At 37.5% G+C, this 20,847-nt stretch overlaps 1 protein-coding gene across 1 annotated transcript; it reads right to left on the bottom strand.

Moving 5' to 3' along the window:
* Positions 1–14,668: 14,668 nt before the first annotated feature.
* On the bottom strand, positions 14,669–20,288 carry LOC142224922 (uncharacterized). Its single transcript, XM_075294700.1, has 7 exons — positions 20,202–20,288; positions 19,623–20,057; positions 18,515–19,139; positions 16,375–18,461; positions 15,663–16,269; positions 15,193–15,521; positions 14,669–15,085 (listed from the first exon to the last, which is right to left on the bottom strand). Exons 1-7 carry the CDS (start codon positions 20,286–20,288, stop codon positions 14,669–14,671), a joined length of 4,587 nt encoding a protein of 1,528 aa, XP_075150815.1.
* Between the last annotated feature and the right edge of the window lie 559 nt (positions 20,289–20,847).

Raw genomic sequence — 20,847 nt, 5'->3', positions numbered from 1 at the left:
TTCTGTAATGCTCATTTTTGTATGTGCGAAAATCTGTACACTCGCTAGTTTTAAGATATTTCTTTTTTTTCTATTTTGTTTTGGTCAAAGAAATGAATTGTAGTACCCTACAACTATGATCAGTCATATTCAAATCGTCAATTAATATACTTAAGATCATTGGCAATTTTTAAACGCGTCACTATAATTTAATTCCCAATGTATATTTTCAATATAACACCTAAAGAAGGTCAAAATTTTTATTCTCTTGAAAATTTTAAAATTAATATTTAACCATGATAATATGAAAACTAAAATCATCTAAAATATTGCACATACATTTCTATATCACAGTCAATTCTCCACGTGGATTTAAAAAAAAAAAAAACAAATTACTCAAAAAACTATAAAATTTCTTTTCGATTTAATATTATAATTTCTTAGGATATTAAATATTAAAGTATTTAGGTATTAATATTAACCATCTTTAGAATACTAGTTCCTTAAGGATGAAATCATGACTGATGAAATGTTTATCGGAAAAATGCAAAGATTTAAATGTTTTATGAAATAAATTCTGAATTCTTTTTGTTAAATATGACTTGCTAAAATTTTTCGTTTAAGAGTTCAATCTCTATGATGGTACAAATGAGAATATAAGGGGATAACGTAACGTTTATTTCAGGGGTTCTACGAAATTTTAATTAGCCAGTAGAACATCGAGAGGGGTGGGTTATGAGGCCTTGCTCTCCTAATGTCGTCTAGGAGCAGCCTAATTTCAGAGTTTTTACAACCAACTTTGCGTTTTGTGTTTTTATATTCAAATTGCACCACAGGTCGTTACATTCTGGGGCTTTTGTTTGTTTTCTTGTGTTATTTTTGGTAGCGACTTTAGTTTCTTAATTTGTAGAATACCGTAATGAATTTCATGTAACTACGGGAGTTAATAATTATTGTTGTAATGTCAGACGGAATATAGTGGATAAGGAATCTGAACCCCCCAGCCGACTGCTATCGCTAGCTAATTCAAAACTCCCGAATTCCTATATTTCCCTATTGACCCAAGAATTATTTGGTTCAGTCCTAATTATTCAAAAATGATAATTTTGCAAGAAATTATTTACTCATACCAGGATGGTTCATTACAATAATTGGCGCCCAACAATGGGGCTGAAAGGGACGTAAATCCTTTTTTCTGCTCCAAAATTTTATTTTTTTTTTAATTAGAGTTCAAATACTAAGGCTTGTGGTAGAAATTTTGTGTTTTTAGATTCGAGTTCTTTCGAATAAAGTTCATTATTTGATAGGAATTTAGCTATTTGAGGTCATTTAATTCGAATAGGCTAACCACAAATTTATATGAATTTTCTTTCGTAGTACTGAGCAAATGCACATAATTTATACTTCGAGTTAGTCCTTGTTAGGTCATAGTTTAAGCTTCTTTTGCACTGAGTTATCAGCGCCAACAGATTTATGGATTACAGTGAACTAGCTGGCGGCAAGTCGCTGTCCGATTTCTGTTAGGGATTCCAAATGTGTATTTCGTGGGATTATGCTGGTGTGTCCAGAAGTTGTGAAATTATGTTCTTGCGATGACTCCATAGAATAAATTGGTTGTTTAAAGTCTTCTCTTCCCCAGATTTTTTTTCATTTTCGTACTGTCATAGAGAGAACTTGAACTATATAAAATCGTTTTTGAAACTCATATCAATAGTGTAGATACATATTTCCACTATTGTTTTTCATTCTTTTTTGATCGTGAAATTTCTTGAACTGTTTGAGATCAACATTTGAATCGGTCAATTTATGTTCTATTTGTTCCGAGGTAATGCTCGATGAACAGGAATGTGTTATCATCAAAGAATGTAAACACATTTTCCACAAGATATGCATAGAGACAACTCTTGCTAATAGTTCCCAATGTCCGATCTGCAAAAGATCATGCCAATTATCAGAACTGCAAAAATATTATTCTAAACAGAATAATAGTCGCGCTTTTGAGTCTCCACACAATGCTTTCGAGACACAAGGTCCTCCAAATGGCCCCTTCTCGAAGACTCGTGGCAAAGGCAAAGCAAGAGGGGCAAAAGCTTATCAAACGCGTAGCAAAGGTTTATTTGCAGATACTTGCATTTTGGATAACACCACTCAAGACGAACAAAGTTTTGATAATAATATGCGTAGGATCACTGAATGCGAAAATTTGGGTGTTACGGATAATAACCAGGGTGTATCGGATAACCATCAGATTACCATTGATTACGGTAGAATTAACCGGTCAATTGAGGAAACTGTAACGAGGATATTGAGTTCGTTAAATATTTCTGCTTTGGCAAGAACGAACCAAAATAATGCGTCCAATAGTAGTTATGATCTGTCAGCTAGGTACGATGTCCGAAATGACAATAATACGGCTCACCGTCATAATTCAGAACAACGCGAGACATTTTCGCCATTGGTGTCTAATTCGAATAACGATGGCCAAAATCGTTCAAATTCTTCGTCGTCTTTTCGGTTGCCTTATACGGTAGACAAAATATCGTCCATCATCCAAGGATGGAATTTACGATTCGATGGATCACCTGATGGGTTGAGTGTAGACGAATTTTTATATCGACTAGAGGCCCTAACATCCGACACCTTTGAAAGTGATTTCACTATTATTTGTAAAAATTTACAAATTTTACTTTCTGGTAGAGCCAAAGAGTGGCTTTGGCGTTATCGAAAACAGGTGACTACTATTCAGTGGGAAGAATTTCGCCATGCAATTAAATGCCAATACGGTGACTATAAAACCTCTTCTGACCTACGTGAAGAAATACGGAACAGGAAACAGAAGGCGGGTGAAACATTTGATTTATTTTTCGATGCACTTTCGGCTATCATTGATCGACTTGATACCCCTATGCCAGAAACGGAAATGGTGGAAACCATAATGCGAAATTTACGACCGGAAATCCGCCAGGATTTACTGTACGTCCCTGTTCGCTCAGTTTCACATTTACGTCAATTGGTCCATAAGAGGGAAAACTTTCTTAACGACGAACATGTTCGTAGAAATATGACAGTTCGTGCAAATAACCCCCACGTGAATCGAAGACAAATATCTGAGCTTGACCACGAAGTGCATGAGGAATTTAATTCCCCCGAATCTGAAACTTCAATTGCAGCCTTCAGGCAAATCCAAATAATTCCCAGTGTTGGAATTGTGATGCAAAGAGACACCATTGGCAAGATTGCTTGCTTAAAATTAATATTTAACCATGATAATATGAAAACTAAAATCATCTAAAATATTGCACATACATTTCTATATCACAGTCAATTCTCCACGTGGATTTAAAAAAAAAAAAAAAAAAAAACAAATTACTCAAAAAACTATAAAATTTCTTTTCGATTTAATATTATAATTTCTTAGGATATTAAATATTAAAGTATTTAGGTATTAATATTAACCATCTTTAGAATACTAGTTCCTTAAGGATGAAATCATGACTGATGAAATGTTTATCGGAAAAATGCAAAGATTTAAATGTTTTATGAAATAAATTCTGAATTCTTTTTGTTAAATATGACTTGCTAAAATTTTTCGTTTAAGAGTTCAATCTCTATGATGGTACAAATGAGAATATAAGGGGATAACGTAACGTTTATTTCAGGGGTTCTACGAAATTTTAATTAGCCAGTAGAACATCGAGAGGGGTGGGTTATGAGGCCTTGCTCTCCTAATGTCGTCTAGGAGCAGCCTAATTTCAGAGTTTTTACAACCAAATTTGCGTTTTGTGTTTTTATATTCAAATTGCACCACAGGTCGTTACATTCTGGGGCTTTTGTTTGTTTTCTTGTGTTATTTTTGGTAGCGACTTTAGTTTCTTAATTTGTAGAATACCGTAATGAATTTCATGTAACTACGGGAGTTAATAATTATTGTTGTAATGTCAGACGGAATATAGTGGATAAGGAATCTGAACCCCCCAGCCGACTGCTATCGCTAGCTAATTCAAAACTCCCGAATTCCTATATTTCCCTATTGACCCAAGAATTATTTGGTTCAGTCCTAATTATTCAAAAATGATAATTTTGCAAGAAATTATTTACTCATACCAGGATGGTTCATTACAATAATTGGCGCCCAACAATGGGGCTGAAAGGGACGTAAATCCTTTTTTCTGCTCCAAAATTTTATTTTTTTTTTAATTAGAGTTCAAATACTAAGGCTTGTGGTAGAAATTTTGTGTTTTTAGATTCGAGTTCTTTCGAATAAAGTTCATTATTTGATAGGAATTTAGCTATTTGAGGTCATTTAATTCGAATAGGCTAACCACAAATTTATATGAATTTTCTTTCGTAGTACTAGAGCAAATGCACATAATTTATACTTCGAGTTAGTCCTTGTTAGGTCATAGTTTAAGCTTCTTTTGCACTGAGTTATCAGCGCCAACAGATTTATGGATTACAGTGAACTAGCTGGCGGCAAGTCGCTGTCCGATTTCTGTTAGGGATTCCAAATGTGTATTTCGTGGGATTATGCTGGTGTGTCCAGAAGTTGTGAAATTATGTTCTTGCGATGACTCCATAGAATAAATTGGTTGTTTAAAGTCTTCTCTTCCCCAGATTTTTTTTCATTTTCGTACTGTCATAGAGAGAACTTGAACTATATAAAATCGTTTTTGAAACTCATATCAATAGTGTAGATACATATTTCCACTATTGTTTTTCATTCTTTTTTAATCGTGAAATTTCTTGAACTGTTTGAGATCAACATTTGAATCGGTCAATTTATGTTCTATTTGTTCCGAGGTAATGCTCGATGAACAGGAATGTGTTATCATCAAAGAATGTAAACACATTTTCCACAAGATATGCATAGAGACAACTCTTGCTAATAGTTCCCAATGTCCGATCTGCAAAAGATCATGCCAATTATCAGAACTGCAAAAATATTGTTCTAAACAGAATAATAGTCGCGCTTTTGAGTCTCCACACAATGCTTTCGAGACACAAGGTCCTCCAAATGGCCCCTTCTCGAAGACTCGTGGCAAAGGCAAAGCAAGAGGGGCAAAAGCTTATCAAACGCGTAGCAAAGGTTTATTTGCAGATACTTGCATTTTGGATAACACCACTCAAGACGAACAAAGTTGCGGTACGATGTCCGAAATGGCAATAATACGGCTCACCGTCATAATTCAGAACAACGCGAGACATTTTCGCCATTGGTGTCTAATTCGAATAACGATGGCCAAAATCGTTCAAATTCTTCGTCGTCTTTTCGGTTGCCTTATACGGTAGACAAAATATCGTCCATCATCCAAGGATGGAATTTACGATTCGATGGATCACCTGATGGGTTGAGTGTAGACGAATTTTTATATCGACTAGAGGCCCTAACATCCGACACCTTTGAAAGTGATTTCACTATTATTTGTAAAAATTTACAAATTTTACTTTCTGGTAGAGCCAAAGAGTGGCTTTGGCGTTACCGAAAACAGGTGACTACTATTCAGTGGGAAGAATTTCGCCATGCAATTAAATGCCAATACGGTGACTATAAAACCTCTTCTGACCTACGTGAAGAAATACGGAACAGGAAACAGAAGGCGGGTGAAACATTTGATTTATTTTTCGATGCACTTTCGGCTATCATTGATCGACTTGATACCCCTATGCCAGAAACGGAAATGGTGGAAACCATAATGCGAAATTTACGACCGGAAATCCGCCAGGATTTACTGTACGTCCCTGTTCGCTCAGTTTCACATTTACGTCAATTGGTCCATAAGAGGGAAAACTTTCTTAACGACGAACATGTTCGTAGAAATATGACAGTTCGTGCAAATAACCCCCACGTGAATCGAAGACAAATATCTGAGCTTGACCACGAAGTGCATGAGGAATTTAATTCCCCCGAATCTGAAACTTCAATTGCAGCCTTCAGGCAAATCCAAATAATTCCCAGTGTTGGAATTGTGATGCAAAGAGACACCATTGGCAAGATTGCTTGCAAGACCGACAGGTATTTTGCTACGGTTGTGGAGCCAAGCGTATCTACAAGCCGAATTGTCAAAAATGCAAATCAAATGCATCAAAAAACTACATAACTTCTGTTCCGAAAAAGGAACAACTGTAGATATTTTTTCATTACCCCCTACTGAAGAAAAGCCATTGTCGAATACGAATAGCGATTCGAATATCAATGAATCGAATATTATTATTTTAAAGAAACCAGATGGACCTATTTTCGAATCTGACATGGTACAAAAACGAGTTTTATATCCTCGTCTTCCATACCATGAAAGATTACAAAAGTATATACAAAGACGAAACCAGATTTTTGATACAGATTATATTGGAATTCAAAGCAGTGTGAAGCCTAAACGATCTACCCTACGTTTACGGAAATATTACAAACTTCACAGATTGTCTAAGAAATTTCTAGTATCAGCTATCATATCTAATCCTAAAGATATGCGGTATTACGCCAAGGTATCATTTATGAAATTTTCCGAATTAGGCCTAATTGATACCGGAGCTAATATCAGCTGTTTAGGATCGGACTTGGCTCAAACTGATTTTAAAAACTTTCCTAATTTTACTCGATGCAAAAGCTTCGTAAATACGGCTGATGGTAGACCACAGACTGTATTGGGTTGGCTGGATGTTGATGTATCCTTTAAGGATCTAGTCAAACCAATGAAGTTTTTCATAATACCTTCTATTACTCAAAGGGTAATCCTTGGAGTTGACTTTTGCAAGACATTTCGATTATTTGCAAATATAATAGGATCTTTGGATATCTTGTCTTACTCTTCGGATTATCCTCCGAAATTTTTTGACATGACCGACCAATCTGACAACTGTTCAGAATTACAACATTTCGATGACAATTGTTATCCACTTTCTGAAAGTCAGAGGTCTCAATTGGACTCGATTATCTCACTATTTCCCAATTTTGAGAAGCAAGGTCTCGGTCGTACAGGATTAATTAAGCATAAGATTGAAGTGGGAGATTCACCTCCCATAAAACAGCGTCATTATCCTGTTTCTCCGGCCATAGAAAAATTAATATTCAAGGAAATAGACCGAATGCTTTCGCTTGGGGTAATAGAGGAGTCTTCGTCGCCATGGAGTTCTCCGATGAGACTCGTGGTGAAGCCAAACAAAGTGCGGTTATGTCTCGATGCCCGAAGGTTAAATAGCGTTACTTTAAAGGACGCTTACCCTTTACCATCGATAGAAGGCATTTTTTCGAGATTACCCAAGGCAAATCTAATTACTAAGTTAGATTTAAAAGATGCGTATTGGCAGATTGCCTTGGATGATAGCTCAAAACCATTAACCGCATTCACTGTGCCGGGACGACCTTTGTATCAGTTCGTCGTGATACCCTTCGGCTTATGTAATGCCCCGCAGACGATGTGTCGCCTTATGGACCAGATCATACCTCCGGATCTGCGTCACTGCGTGTTTGGGTATCTCGACGATCTGATCATTGTGTCTGACAGTTTTGAATCTCATATTGAAGTTTTAGTCCGAATTGCAGCCCAATTTCGGAAGGCAAATTTGACTCTGAACGTGGGCAAAAGCCAGTTCTGCGTCAAAAAAGTCAATTATCTGGGATATGTAATTGGAGAAGGTGGTATAACCACCGATACTGAGAAAGTTAGCGCAATCAATAATTGGCCGGTACCCAAGAACCTTCGTCAAGTCCGAGGATTCTTAGGACTTGCAGGCTGGTACCGCCGATTTATTGATAATTTCGCCACTGTTGTTTTTCCCATAACGGAAGTCGTATCGACTAAGAAAAGATTTGTTTGGACTGACGAGGCGCAATTTGCTTTTGAGCGAATTAAGGCCCTTCTAACGTCCGCCCCCGTGCTTATTAACCCGGATTTTAACAAAAAGTTTTTCGTCCATTGCGACGCCAGTGACTGTGGCATTGGAGCAGTCTTGGTGCAAATGGATGAAAACAACCAGGAGCGGCCAATAGCCTTCATGAGCAGAAAGCTTAGTTCCGCTCAGCGGAACTACAGCGTCACTGAGCGTGAATGCTTAGCTGCTCTGGAGGCTATAAAGAGATTCCGTTGCTACATAGAAATGCAGGAATTTGAGGTAATAACGGATCATGCTAGTTTGGTATGGCTTATGCGACAACCCAATCTTTCTGGAAGGCTGGCAAGATGGGCTCTTCAGCTACAAGCTTACAAGTTTAGCATAAGCCATCGCAAAGGCAAGGAAAACGTTGTACCAGATGCGCTTTCTCGAATTCCTGAGGCTGAGATTTCATCTCTTCAAGAAGTAACCCCAGAAATCGATCTGGATTCTCCTCATTTTCAAGACAAGAGCTACGCGGATCTCAGGGCCAAGATTCTGAAAGATGACCATAAATACCCCGACATGGGGGTGGTAGATAAATACATCTACATACGCACAGAGCATTACACAGGCGAGGATACTCAAGAACAGTTGGCCTGGAAGCTCTGGGTACCCGATGGTCTTCGAAACGATGTGATGGAAAGGGCTCATGATGTTCCAATTGCCTCCCATGGTGGAGTATATAAAACCTTGGAGCTATTGAGACGGTTTTTCTATTGGCCAGGGATGGTCAAGGATGTGCGGAGGTACATTCAAAGTTGTGATGTATGCAAATCATCGAAAGCACCTAACTTTGTAATGAAACCCCCAATGGGGACCCAAACCATATCTCTTCGCCCGTTCCAAAGGCTATATATAGATTTGCTAGGCCCCTATCCCCGTACAAAAGGCGGGTATATCGGTCTACTAATCATATTAGACCATCTTACGAAATTTTTTTGGGTATGTCCTTTGAGAAAATTTTCTTCAAAGAATATAATATCCTTTTTAGAGAGTGACATTTTTCATCTTTACGGCGTTCCTGAAGTGGTGGTTAGTGATAATGGCAGTCAATTTAAAGCCAATGACTTTAATGCTTTTTTGACTGAGTATGGCATAACACATACATACACAGCCTATTATTCCCCACAAGCCAACGCTTCAGAACGCGTAAATAGATCTCTGATTGCCGCAATTCGATCGTATCTGAAGAAGGATCACAAACTCTGGGACACAAATCTCAGTGCGATTTGTTGCGCCTTGAGAAATTCCTATCACCAGTCTTCGCAAGTATCACCCTATAGAGCAGTGTTTGGTTTCAATATGATCACACATGGATCATCTTACAAGTTATTGCGAAACATTCAAATTTTAGACGAACCTACAGCTAGCCTATCGAGGGAGGACAAACTACAACTCATACGACATGATATTCGCGGGAATCTCAAAGAGGCATATGAGAGGAATAAAACCCATTATAACTTGAGAACGAGAATACCTACGTTTAATGTAGGAGACGAAGTTTTTAGACGTAATTTTTCACAGAGTAGCCAAGAGAAAAACTTTAACTCGAAATTGGCTCCGATGTTTATAAAGGCTAAAGTTGTCCAGAAACTAGGAAATCACTATTACATTTTAGAAGATGTAGAACAAAAGTATACAGGAACCTTTCACGCGAAGGACATTCGCCCTTAAGTCCTTTTTCTAACTAATTCTCTTACTCAAAGAGTGAGAATTATTTAGTTTTGTAATGGACTTAATTGCTATCATAAACATTCGATTATTTATTTTCTTAGAATCGGTTCACTTTTATTCGGATCTATAACCGGTTCAGTTTTTCACATCAGTGTATGCCCAATCTCATCTGTTTTGTCGAAGGTAGATATTGTCAAGCACATATTGCCAAGCACACTCTCAGTGGTTTCCTATGTGAGAAAAAATTAAGCTACTACCTTCTTTAAGAAACCAGTCAACAGTGAAGATCGTGAAAAGTCTGAATTTAAATCTGATTATACGAATACCATCTTTGTGCAGTTTAGCACACAAAATTTCTAGAAAAAAGTGTACATTTCTTGCTATTCCTGGAAGATTTAGGAAAGTCCCACATTCTTCCGAGCAACTGTGAAATTTTCAACTAAAACCTCATTGGCATCAATCTCATTGGGAGAGATTTGTCCCACAAGGGGAATTAGAACCATAGCTTTCCCCATAAGAATCCAAATTTTTTTCTACTAGAGCAAGCCATAAACTCATTTTCACAAATTTAGACTCCAGTGGACCACGTTGCAATATTGTCCCGAGATTGAGTTGAGATATATAGCGAAGGTGTCAGGAATTCCGATTAGAACGATATTATGTCTAAGTCATTTATTACGATTCGCTGACTTGTTATCTCAAAATTTGGAATTCTACCTATATTGGCACATTGCGGACATATGCAAAAAAATCCCATGTAGAGAAAGAATTGTGTGCTGGGTTGCTATCAATTGTCCCATTCAAGAGATCAAAAAGCAGGAATAATAATTGAGATCAAATCATCATTCTCATCCCTACGGTATTTTGCCAGCAAGCACAAAGCATAGGAGAGAAAAAATTTCTGAACGTGTAACAAGAATATCAATCGACAGCATCAACCAGTTTTAGTGAAGAAGAGTTTAGATCGAGACGCGAGTAATGGTTAATATTGATGTAACTTAAAAAAAAAATAATGATTTTGCTCAAAAATTTTAAGAAAAACTATGTGTGTTCATAATTAACAATGAGTTAGAACAAAATATATCCAAGTGTGTCAAAATATAACTCCAATGTAATGCAAAAATCTTTATTCTGAATGGAAAGTTTGATTTGTGTCCATGATTGTGTTAAGTGAAAAAAAAACTACGAACATAAAAAGAAATAAGACAACTCAATTTCAATAGTACGCTTTGATATATTTTGGCCTAAATTCAGTTTATGAACAGACATTTATTCTCGAGTGTAAAGTAACAAAATGTAAAATTAAATTAAAGCCAATTACTGCGCAATAGCACACAATTTATAACTTGTTGCTGTTAACATTAAGATTCTTTTCGCAGCTTCCAACATCAAACCAAACATCATCGAATATTGATCAATCTTCGTAGTAATGTATGGTAAGTCAAACCCCATAATGTAAAAACGAAAAAAAATTAAGTGTAAAATAATATTAACAGCAGCGTAGCATTACAAACGAGAATTCATTCATATCAGTGTCAAAACAGACTGTTCCAGTTTGAAGGGCACTGTAAATTAACATTATAATGTATGTATATATGGTTTAGTCATGTCAACGAATTCTCTTCTGTAATGCTCATTTTTGTATGTGCGAAAATCTGTACACTCGCTAGTTTTAAGATATTTCTTTTTTTTTCTATTTTGTTTTGGTCAAAGAAATGAATTGTAGTACCCTACAACTATGATCAGTCATATTCAAATCGTCAATTAATATACTTAAGATCATTGGCAATTTTTAAACGCGTCACTATAATTTAATTCCCAATGTATATTTTCAATATAACACCTAAAGAAGGTCAAAATTTTTATTCTCTTGAAAATTTTAAAATTAATATTTAACCATGATAATATGAAAACTAAAATCATCTAAAATATTGCACATACATTTCTATATCACAGTCAATTCTCCACGTGGATTTAAAAAAAAAAAACAAATTACTCAAAAAACTATAAAATTTCTTTTCGATTTAATATTATAATTTCTTAGGATATTAAATATTAAAGTATTTAGGTATTAATATTAACCATCTTTAGAATACTAGTTCCTTAAGGATGAAATCATGACTGATGAAATGTTTATCGGAAAAATGCAAAGATTTAAATGTTTTATGAAATAAATTCTGAATTCTTTTTGTTAAATATGACTTGCTAAAATTTTTCGTTTAAGAGTTCAATCTCTATGATGGTACAAATGAGAATATAAGGGGATAACGTAACGTTTATTTCAGGGGTTCTACGAAATTTTAATTAGCCAGTAGAACATCGAGAGGGGTTGGTTATGAGGCCTTGCTCTCCTAATGTCGTCTAGGAGCAGCCTAATTTCAGAGTTTTTACAACCAACTTTGCGTTTTGTGTTTTTATATTCAAATTGCACCACAGGTCGTTACATTCTGGGGCTTTTGTTTGTTTTCTTGTGTTATTTTTGGTAGCGACTTTAGTTTCTTAATTTGTAGAATACCGTAATGAATTTCATGTAACTACGGGAGTTAATAATTATTGTTGTAATGTCAGACGGAATATAGTGGATAAGGAATCTGAACCCCCCAGCCGACTGCTATCGCTAGCTAATTCAAAACTCCCGAATTCTTATATTTCCCTATTGACCCAAGAATTATTTGGTTCAGTCCTAATTATTCAAAAATGATAATTTTGCAAGAAATTATTTACTCATACCAGGATGGTTCATTACACGTGTGCCAGCACCTGGTGTAAGTGTGACAAATATAAACAGCAGAGACGAGAATTCCCCGGAAGAATTATAGTTTTTATTTTCTGTCGATTGTTGTTCTTGTTCTCTTTCTCATTTATCACAATACCCACACCCTTCTTGAAGGGCTTCAGGTAAAGACCTTTCCCCATCGCCACGCTCTCATCTCTCTGTTATGGCGTGCGTTCTCCTCCAGCTGTTGCTTGGCATTTTTAGCAGAGTTAACAGCTTTGGCTATGGAAGCACCACCTGATGCTAACGCACCTACCGCACGGAGAGCTGTTAAAATGGGTATTAGAGGAAGAAAACCACAAATTTTAGGGACTCTTATAACTCGCGGGATAACAATTTGTGCCTTTTTCCCCTTAAAAGATTTACCAATAACATTTCTCGCCACTTTTATAGCAGCTTTGATATCAGAAGCTTTTGATATCAGAGCTTTTCTAACCGCACCAGTGAATATATTTTTCCCACAAATGCGTTTCTTACTTTTCTTTTTTAATCATACCAAGTTTTGTCTTTGCTTTCATTGCATTCGCAACTAAATAAGCATTTATTTTTTCTCCCCAACCGCTGTCTTTTGCTAACACACGTTGCCAGGCTCTCTCTGCTAATTCTCTAATTCTCCGCTTTATGCCCATGATCCAAATCTTGGCTTTCAGAATATGCAAAATCATGAATTTTGCAAGCAGAATCCAATCCATTTATTCCCTTATCTCCCCGCTCCAAGCATTTTTGTAGCTTAGTTCCCGGTCCGCAATATTGATAACCAGGCAAGTGCACTTCGAATGGGAGTGCGTTAATTTAATTATTAACAAGTCCTCTTCCTTTGATGGTTTTTTACGATTAATTTTATTTTTTGCACAAACAAACATTTTATACTATTTATATATTCTATACACTCTATTTTTTATGTACAGTCTTCAAAATGCACTTTGTAAAGCAGGATAAGAATATTAAAGTACAAAACTATGATTTTCTACATAAAAGTCCAATTAAAACTAGACATAATACTTTGTTGCCGAACTCAATTCGAGCTCTAATTGTGGGTCCTTCAAATTTCGGAAAAACGAATATCATGATTAGTGTTTAAGTGGGGGCAAAAACTTTCCCACTTTTATTTTATTGTAATTTGTTTAAATAATTTTTCTTAGTTTGTTGAGTGTAATGTGTCACTTGCTTCGTTGCTTTAGTTTACCCGTTCGTTTTTTACCGTTTTGATTTTGTCTTTTAATTTTAGTAAAATTCACTGTTTAATTTATGTTTAAGTTTCTTCACAATATATTTATTTATTGATTTGAAATTAATGTCACAAATGAATTCAATTTGATTTATGATGTAATTTAATTTTCAGTAGATGTTTGTTTGTTTTTTGTTTAAGTCGAGCGCACCGAATCTAAAGCAAGTCGTTAACAAACTAAAATCTTTCTTGTTTCCCTTTATATCGGTCAAGGGCAAAAGTAAAGAAAAAGAGATCACAGGCAACAACAATAACAATACCAACACTCACTCTCTACACTGGATGTAGATGCTGTTGAGTGTTGTTATTGTTGTTGTTGTTCGTAACAGTCCTTCCAATGAGAAAAAAATGAAAACAAAACAAACATCATAAATGTTGCAAATGAAGTATGAAAATCTAATACGAAAATAATGTTAAAAAGTAATTCAATGTAAACAAAATATGAAAGAATAAGAATGCAAATGAATAAGGAAATTAAGGCCATTGATCAAATGAAAAAGAATAATGGCAATGAAGTTAATGAAATGAAATAAAAAAAAGAAAAACAACACATGAGGTTGCGGTACCAATCTGAACTCTGATTGGCTGCGTTGAGGTCGCTTGGCTGAATTTGAAGGTCGACTAGGTGTTCGGGACTTCCGTTCCTATGAAGTTGAATCTCTATCGGTTGACAGGTTTTGTCGGCGTATAGATTCCCGATGACTAGGTCTTTCTTCACGTGGTAGAGGTCGGTTGTCACGTGGTTGAGGTCGGTCATCACGGGATTGAGGTCGATTGTCACTTGGTTGAGGTCGTTCAACAAATGACTTAGCTCGTGGCTCCGCACGTTCCTCAGATTTGGCGTGCATAATGTAGCAGCGTCTTGTGTCTGGCATTGCATATCTGGCAACTTAGTTAGTGGGAGCATGCGAGGCAATTTATGCAGTAAAAATGCTGGCAGACGATTTCAAAGCGTTCGGATGGCCCTTGGCTTAAAAATTTGTGACAAGTCTTTATAGGATGATCTTGTTTACAAAGACCACATGAATAAATCCATCCCTTGGGTCTGCTGCTTCGCCGATTAGTGGTTGTTTGTTTGGCTTCCATTTCTAAAAAGAGGAACGTATATAATGCGGATCGTAGCTAATTTATGTATGTATCTAATTGGAGAGGAGAGGAATCAGTTTAGTTATAGGTCTTCGAATGACACCATTGGATGTCTTAAGGTCAACTACACGGCTATTATCGTCTGATCCTGGATAAAGATGAATAATTCTGCCTAATTTCCAGTCATTCGGAGGAAGCCTGTCATCCTTGATTATTACGAGGTCATGAATTTGCACATTTTCCTGCTGTCTCTTCCACTTATACCTACGGTGTAATTCTTTCAGATTCTCAGTCTTCCATCGTTGGCAAAACTGCTGAGAAATTATCTTCAAACACTTCCAACGGTTGGCAAGCGTGATATTGTCTGACGATAGGTCTGGTTCAGCTGGTGATAAAATTGGGGCACCAATTAGAAAATGTCCCGGTGTAAGTGGAGAGAGGTCATTTGGGTCGTCACTACCGGGACTTGTCTTGAATTGAGACAGCTTTCGATACGAGCTAAAATTGTTGAAAGCTCCTCAAAGGTGAAATTCATACCAGGAATCGCCTTTTTTAGGTGAGACTTAAAGGATTTCACCCCGGCCTCCCATAGGCCGCCCATATGTGGGGCACCGGGTGGAATGAAATTCCATTCGATGTCCTGAGATGAATGTCTATTGATTAGGTCGGATTGTAAATGTCTGAAGAATTCTATCCGATATTTTTTCAACATTTCTGCTGCTCCCGTGAAATTGGTTCCGTTGTCCGAGAACATCTTTGCAGGACAACCCCTTCTACCAATAAATTGAGCAAATGCAGCCAGAAAAGCTTGGGTCGAGAGGTCGGTAGTGGCCTCCAAATGTACGGCTTTGATCGAAAAGCATGCAAAGATGCACACGTAACCTTTTGTAATGAGGCATGCTTGACCTGTATAATTTCGAATATTAAAAGGTCCGGCGAAGTCAACTTCTGTGTTTTGAAAAGGTCTTGTGAAAGTACTCCGCTCAGGAGGAAGAGAAGCCATGATCTGGTTTCTCGTATGTGTTTTGTACAAAATGCAACTCTTACAGTGATTTATGACGAGTTTCACAAGAGGTTTAAGTCGAAAGATCCAAAATTCTGTTCTTAAAATACGAATCATCAGTTGGCTGCCGCCATGTAAAGTCGATTCATGAGTGTGTTCAACGAGTAATCGTGCAAGTCGACAATCATGAGGAATCAAGATGGGATGTCGTTCATTAAAAGTCAAAGATGGCGATTTCGTAAGACGTCCATTTGATCTCATAATGCCAGAGGTGTCCAAGAATGGGTTCAATGTCAAAAGTGAGCTGGTTGAAGCTATCTGAAGCTTTTTTGAGAGTTGAGTATATTCCTCTCCGTAATGATGTCGTTGAGTTATTATGACAATTCGAGTTTTAACAAATTTAATTTCATCGGACGAAATTTCAGCACTCGTTGATCGAAGTTGAATTCTCTTGGATCCTGTATTTCTCCAAAACCGAAATACATAAGCGAGAACACGGTACGCTCGAGAAAGACTAGAAAATCGCTCCAAAGGATCTTCGTAGGTTGTTGTTAAAAATGTCTTAACTGGCTTTATTTCCAAAGTCGTTTCAACCGTTTGTTTGGGAACCGGCCAGCGGCTTTTTGGTTCTTTCAACCAGGAAGGTCCGCACTACCACAGGTCGTAAGTCTGTAGATCAGTCGACGAACACCCCCTTGTAGCCATGTCTGCCGGGTTATATCGAGATTCTACATGTCGCCAGTTTGAAGTTCCTACTTTTTCTGTAATTTCAGCAACTCTATTTCCAACGAAAGTGTTCCAGGTACAAGAAGCTCGATTTAGCCATGATAGAACAATCGTTGAATCGGTCCAGAAATGTAGGTCATATGAGGTCAACTGTAAACGTGGCACTGTAGAAGATACCAAAGTCGAAAGTAAAACTGCGCCACAAAGTTCAAGTCTTGGCAACGACAGCTTTTTAATCGGGGCTACACGAGTTTTAGCAACTAATAAATGGCACTTTATGTCGTTCTTCGTTTGAAGTCGGATGTATACAGTTGCGGCATAAGCTCTCTCCGAAGAGTCGCAAAAACCATGTAGTTCTACTTTGGATTCTGGTGTGAATTGTACCCAGCGAGGTATTTTGACGCTTTGAATGTCAGGACAGGTCTTTAGGAAATTTTGCCATGTTATACAAGTCAGTTGTGTTAGCCCATCGTCCCATCCGACTTTGTCCAGCCAGATTTGCTGCATGATGAGCTTGGCGACGACTATAATTGGCGCTAACCAGCCACGCGGGTCAAAAAATCGAGCAATGGTTGAAAGAACATCTCGCTTAGTATACGAGGGTTTAGTTCCAATTTCAGGTTGCGGAAATGAAAATGAGTCTGCTTTAATGTCCCATTTTATCCCTAAGGTCTTGGTTCCAATATTTTCGGACAAAGTCAGGCAATCTAATGATAGAAGTTGTTCTTCAGGAAGGTCTTTGATGACCTGAGGATCATTGGAAGTCCATTTCATGAGGTCAAACCCGGCAGATAGTAACGCACTTTCTAGTTGCTTTCTAGAAATGATTGCCTCATTGACCGTATGTCCTCCTGCTAGAACGTCTTCAACGTACATGTTTTCCTCTAAAGTAGCCAAAGGGTGAGAATGTCGAACGTCTTCAGCTAGCTGTAGTAAGGTCCTTATTGCCAAAAAAGGGTCACAATTGACTCCAAAGGTCACTGTTTGAAGTTCAAAGTCCTCAATTGGTTTCTTAGGGGATTTTCGAAACAGTATTCGCTGATACTGAGTCTGTGAAGGGTCGACTAGTATCTGACGATACATTTTGGTAATGTCCGCGTTGTAGACATATTTGAAAAGTCTCCACTTCAAAGTCTGTAGAACGAGGTCCTGCTGAAGAATAGGTCCAGGATACAAAATGTCGTTAAGACTTTTCTTGTTAGAAGTCGGAGATGACGCGTTGAAGACAATTCGCAATTTAGTTGTAACACGGTCTGGTTTTATCACAGCGTGGTGGGGCAAATAGTAGTTAGGTCTTTTCTGAATCTCAGAATGATGTATCTTTCTTATATACCCTAGGTCCAGGTACTCAAGTATTACTTGGTCATACTGATGTTTGATGTCAGGCTTCGCATTGAGCATCTTTTCCATCCGTAGAAACTGAGCCATTGCTATACTACGCGAATGTCCAATTTCTTCACCATTTTTGAATGGAAGGGTAACAACGAATCTTCTTGAACTGTTTCGGTAGGTCGTAGTTTGGAAGATTGTTTCGCAGGTCTTGTCCTCTTCTGACCTCAAAATGGGTTTTGGGGTCTCCTCCACCTCCCAAAATTGTGTGAGGATTTTATCGAGGGCAATTGCATTGAAAAGCGATATCTCATTTTTTGAGTCAGTCGATTTCTCCACTGGTCCCCCCACAATCCAGCCAAACACTGTCTTTTGTGCCAAAAGGGAGCCGAGTGGACGAATCGGAGCTGCTAAGTCAAAAATTGAGTGGCCTAGGTCAAGTCCTATGAGAATGTCAATTGGTTGGCTTACGTAGAAGTACGGATCTGCCAAAGGTTGTTCAAATGTACTGATGTCGATGTCTAGGTCTTTAGGCGGCAAATTGAATGGTAAGGTCTTTAGAACTGGAGCCAAAACATCTAATTTGAAATTGGGTTCCACCTTTGAGCACAGTGTGAAAATACAAGCCTGGATTGATGTTTCAGTCACTGTTGGACTCAAATCTGAGACATGCACTAAGTTCCGCTTGGTGGGAAGTCTAAGTCGATTTTTCAATTTGTCAGAGATAAAAGTCAATTGAGATCCTGGATCTATGATCGCTCTAGCTTCATATCTCTGACCATTCGATTCTATTTCAACAAGGGCTGTGAAAAGTAATGTTTCTCTCGACTGAGGTTTAAACGGTTGGCCTCTCGGAGAGCTAAAGTCGTAATGTGAGGTTGTTCAATATCTGTTGTGGACTGTATAGTAGTTGTAAGAGGTTGGGCACTGGTACTAGGTCGTACGCTGGCGTCTTGTTCAAGTGACGTGGTCGATGCGCCACTATCTTTGTGTAAAAGTGTGTGATGTCGTTGATTGCAAGTTCGGTAGTTACAGTTACTTTTGCAATCTTTGATGTGGTGGTCTGCTGTGAGACAATTGAAACATGATCGACTATTTTTTACAAACTGAATACGATCATTTATGTTATTTTCTAAAAATTTAGGGCATTTGCCTAAAGTGTGACTTTCCTTGCAAAGTTGGCATGTTACTGTGGTGAAAGGTTGAGGTCCTTTTTTTGAATTAGGTCTCATTTTAGTTTTTTCCTCTATTTTCGTCTGGAATGTATGAATGCGCCGATCTTTTGGATTGTATATCTTTTCCTGAGCTTTACTATTTGATTTTGAGGGCGACGGCTGAACATTGCCCACGGATTCTAAAGTCTTAAACTTTTGGGTCAAAAAATCGTCAAAATTACGCCATGAAGGCATTCGAGAACTATCGTCTAGATTTTTTTCGAAGTCCTCTAAATAACTTCTCGGTAATTTCTGAGAGCATAAATATATTAAAATCGGATCCCATGACTGGATAATGATGTCCAAGGTCTTTAACGTCTGTAAACATCCAGTTACTGTGCCGCCGAATATGTCGACTCATCTCGACCCAATTTTGCCGCCAAGTAGTCAAAAATATCGATTTAAATGAGAAAAATTTTTATTAAATTGTCGTATTTTGTCCAAAATTTTGAACACAACCAATCATATTTAATCTGCTATAATAATTTAGCAAAAATTTAGATCAGAAATTTGAACGAAAAGTAAATTTGTTTGTAAGATAGGTTGTACAACTTATTTCATTACCATTCGATTATCTTCAAATTGATTTTATAATGGATAATTGTCCTCCGCCGAGTGAGCAAATTTATATCGGCTCAGCCATCAAGCCGCCGCCGCCGGAGGCAAAAATTTAGTGTCCGCCGCCGCCGACAAAAATGGGTCGACTTCATTCTCTGGTGAGGAGCTTGATTGTACAGATACGGTGGGAAGGTCAAATAATGTACGAATTTGCTCATTGACTTGCATACGCTTGTTTTCGTAGCGATCTGCTAGACTTTTCCAAGCGATGTCAAAACCTTCGTTAACAAGTGGTACGTGGAATATAATCTCTCGCGCCTCTCCTCCAGTTTTCTGCTTCAAATGGTAAAGTTTTTCAACCCCACTAAGTCTCGGATTTTTAATGTAAATGGCCGAGAAGAGGTCGCGAAATGTTGGCCAGGTCTTGTAGCTGCCATAGAAAACGTCCGTGTCGCATGGTGGCAACTTTATGGCATATTCATGGGATCTGTCAAAGCCCGCTGAGCTAGGGGCTGAAAGTCTCTCCGATTTCTCTGGAGGATGGTTGAGGGAAGAAAGAGCTTCTTTTTCTGCGTTGAGAGAGCTGACAACAAGTTTGTAGGACGAGAGAGCCTTTCAATAAGTCTCGCGCAAAACTTTTAAGTCAATTGTTTTCTCCCCTTCTGGTGCCTTATAATCTCTACATATCTCATATGACCTTTGAACTTGGGCTCATAAATGGTCCACATGGACGCGTAACACCTCTAGAGAGGGCACATCTTTTTCAGCAGGTCTATTTGATTCAGCCTGCTCAAAGTCCATAAGGTCGTTAAAGGCATTAGTAAATTTCTCAGAAACGCTCATTTTGAAAAAGTAGGTCGAAATTAAAAAGAATCGAAAAAATCCCACGAAATGTCAATATTATAGGTCAACTGGCGTTGGTATGTTGAAAGTTTATCAAAAACTCGAGAAATTTCAAATAAAAAAATTTCCAAAAATGTCCCCGCAAAATTTCAAAAAAGGTCCGATCTGGCAACTCAATTTACCGATTCGCCAATATGTAAACAAATGAGTCGATGAGAGTGAATAAATCGGGATGAAGAGGAAAGTAAAAGTGATTGTACTTACTCCGTTGCTTTTTTTGCGAGTGTGGAGAATTGAAGTCTCTTTGTTGTACTCGTTGAGAGGTCTTGATAAATAAACGGAGGTCTACAAGAAAAAGAGAAAATCACTTTGAGGTCAACACTTTTGAAAATTTTGTTTTAGAAATTTTTTTCCGTTAGAATTTACAGTTGCTTTTCACAAAACGTCACTTATTTTCAAATCTTGACATTAAACAACTAGTTTAATATAGAGTCCCAACGGACTAAAATTTGAGAACATATATCTGTATTCGAAATCGCTATACCAACCAAAATATGAA

Source organism: Haematobia irritans, chromosome 2 (genome assembly GCF_050003625.1).
Source record: "Haematobia irritans isolate KBUSLIRL chromosome 2, ASM5000362v1, whole genome shotgun sequence".
Taxonomy (NCBI): domain Eukaryota; kingdom Metazoa; phylum Arthropoda; class Insecta; order Diptera; family Muscidae; genus Haematobia; species Haematobia irritans.
This window is presented reverse-complemented; position numbering and strand designations above follow the sequence as displayed.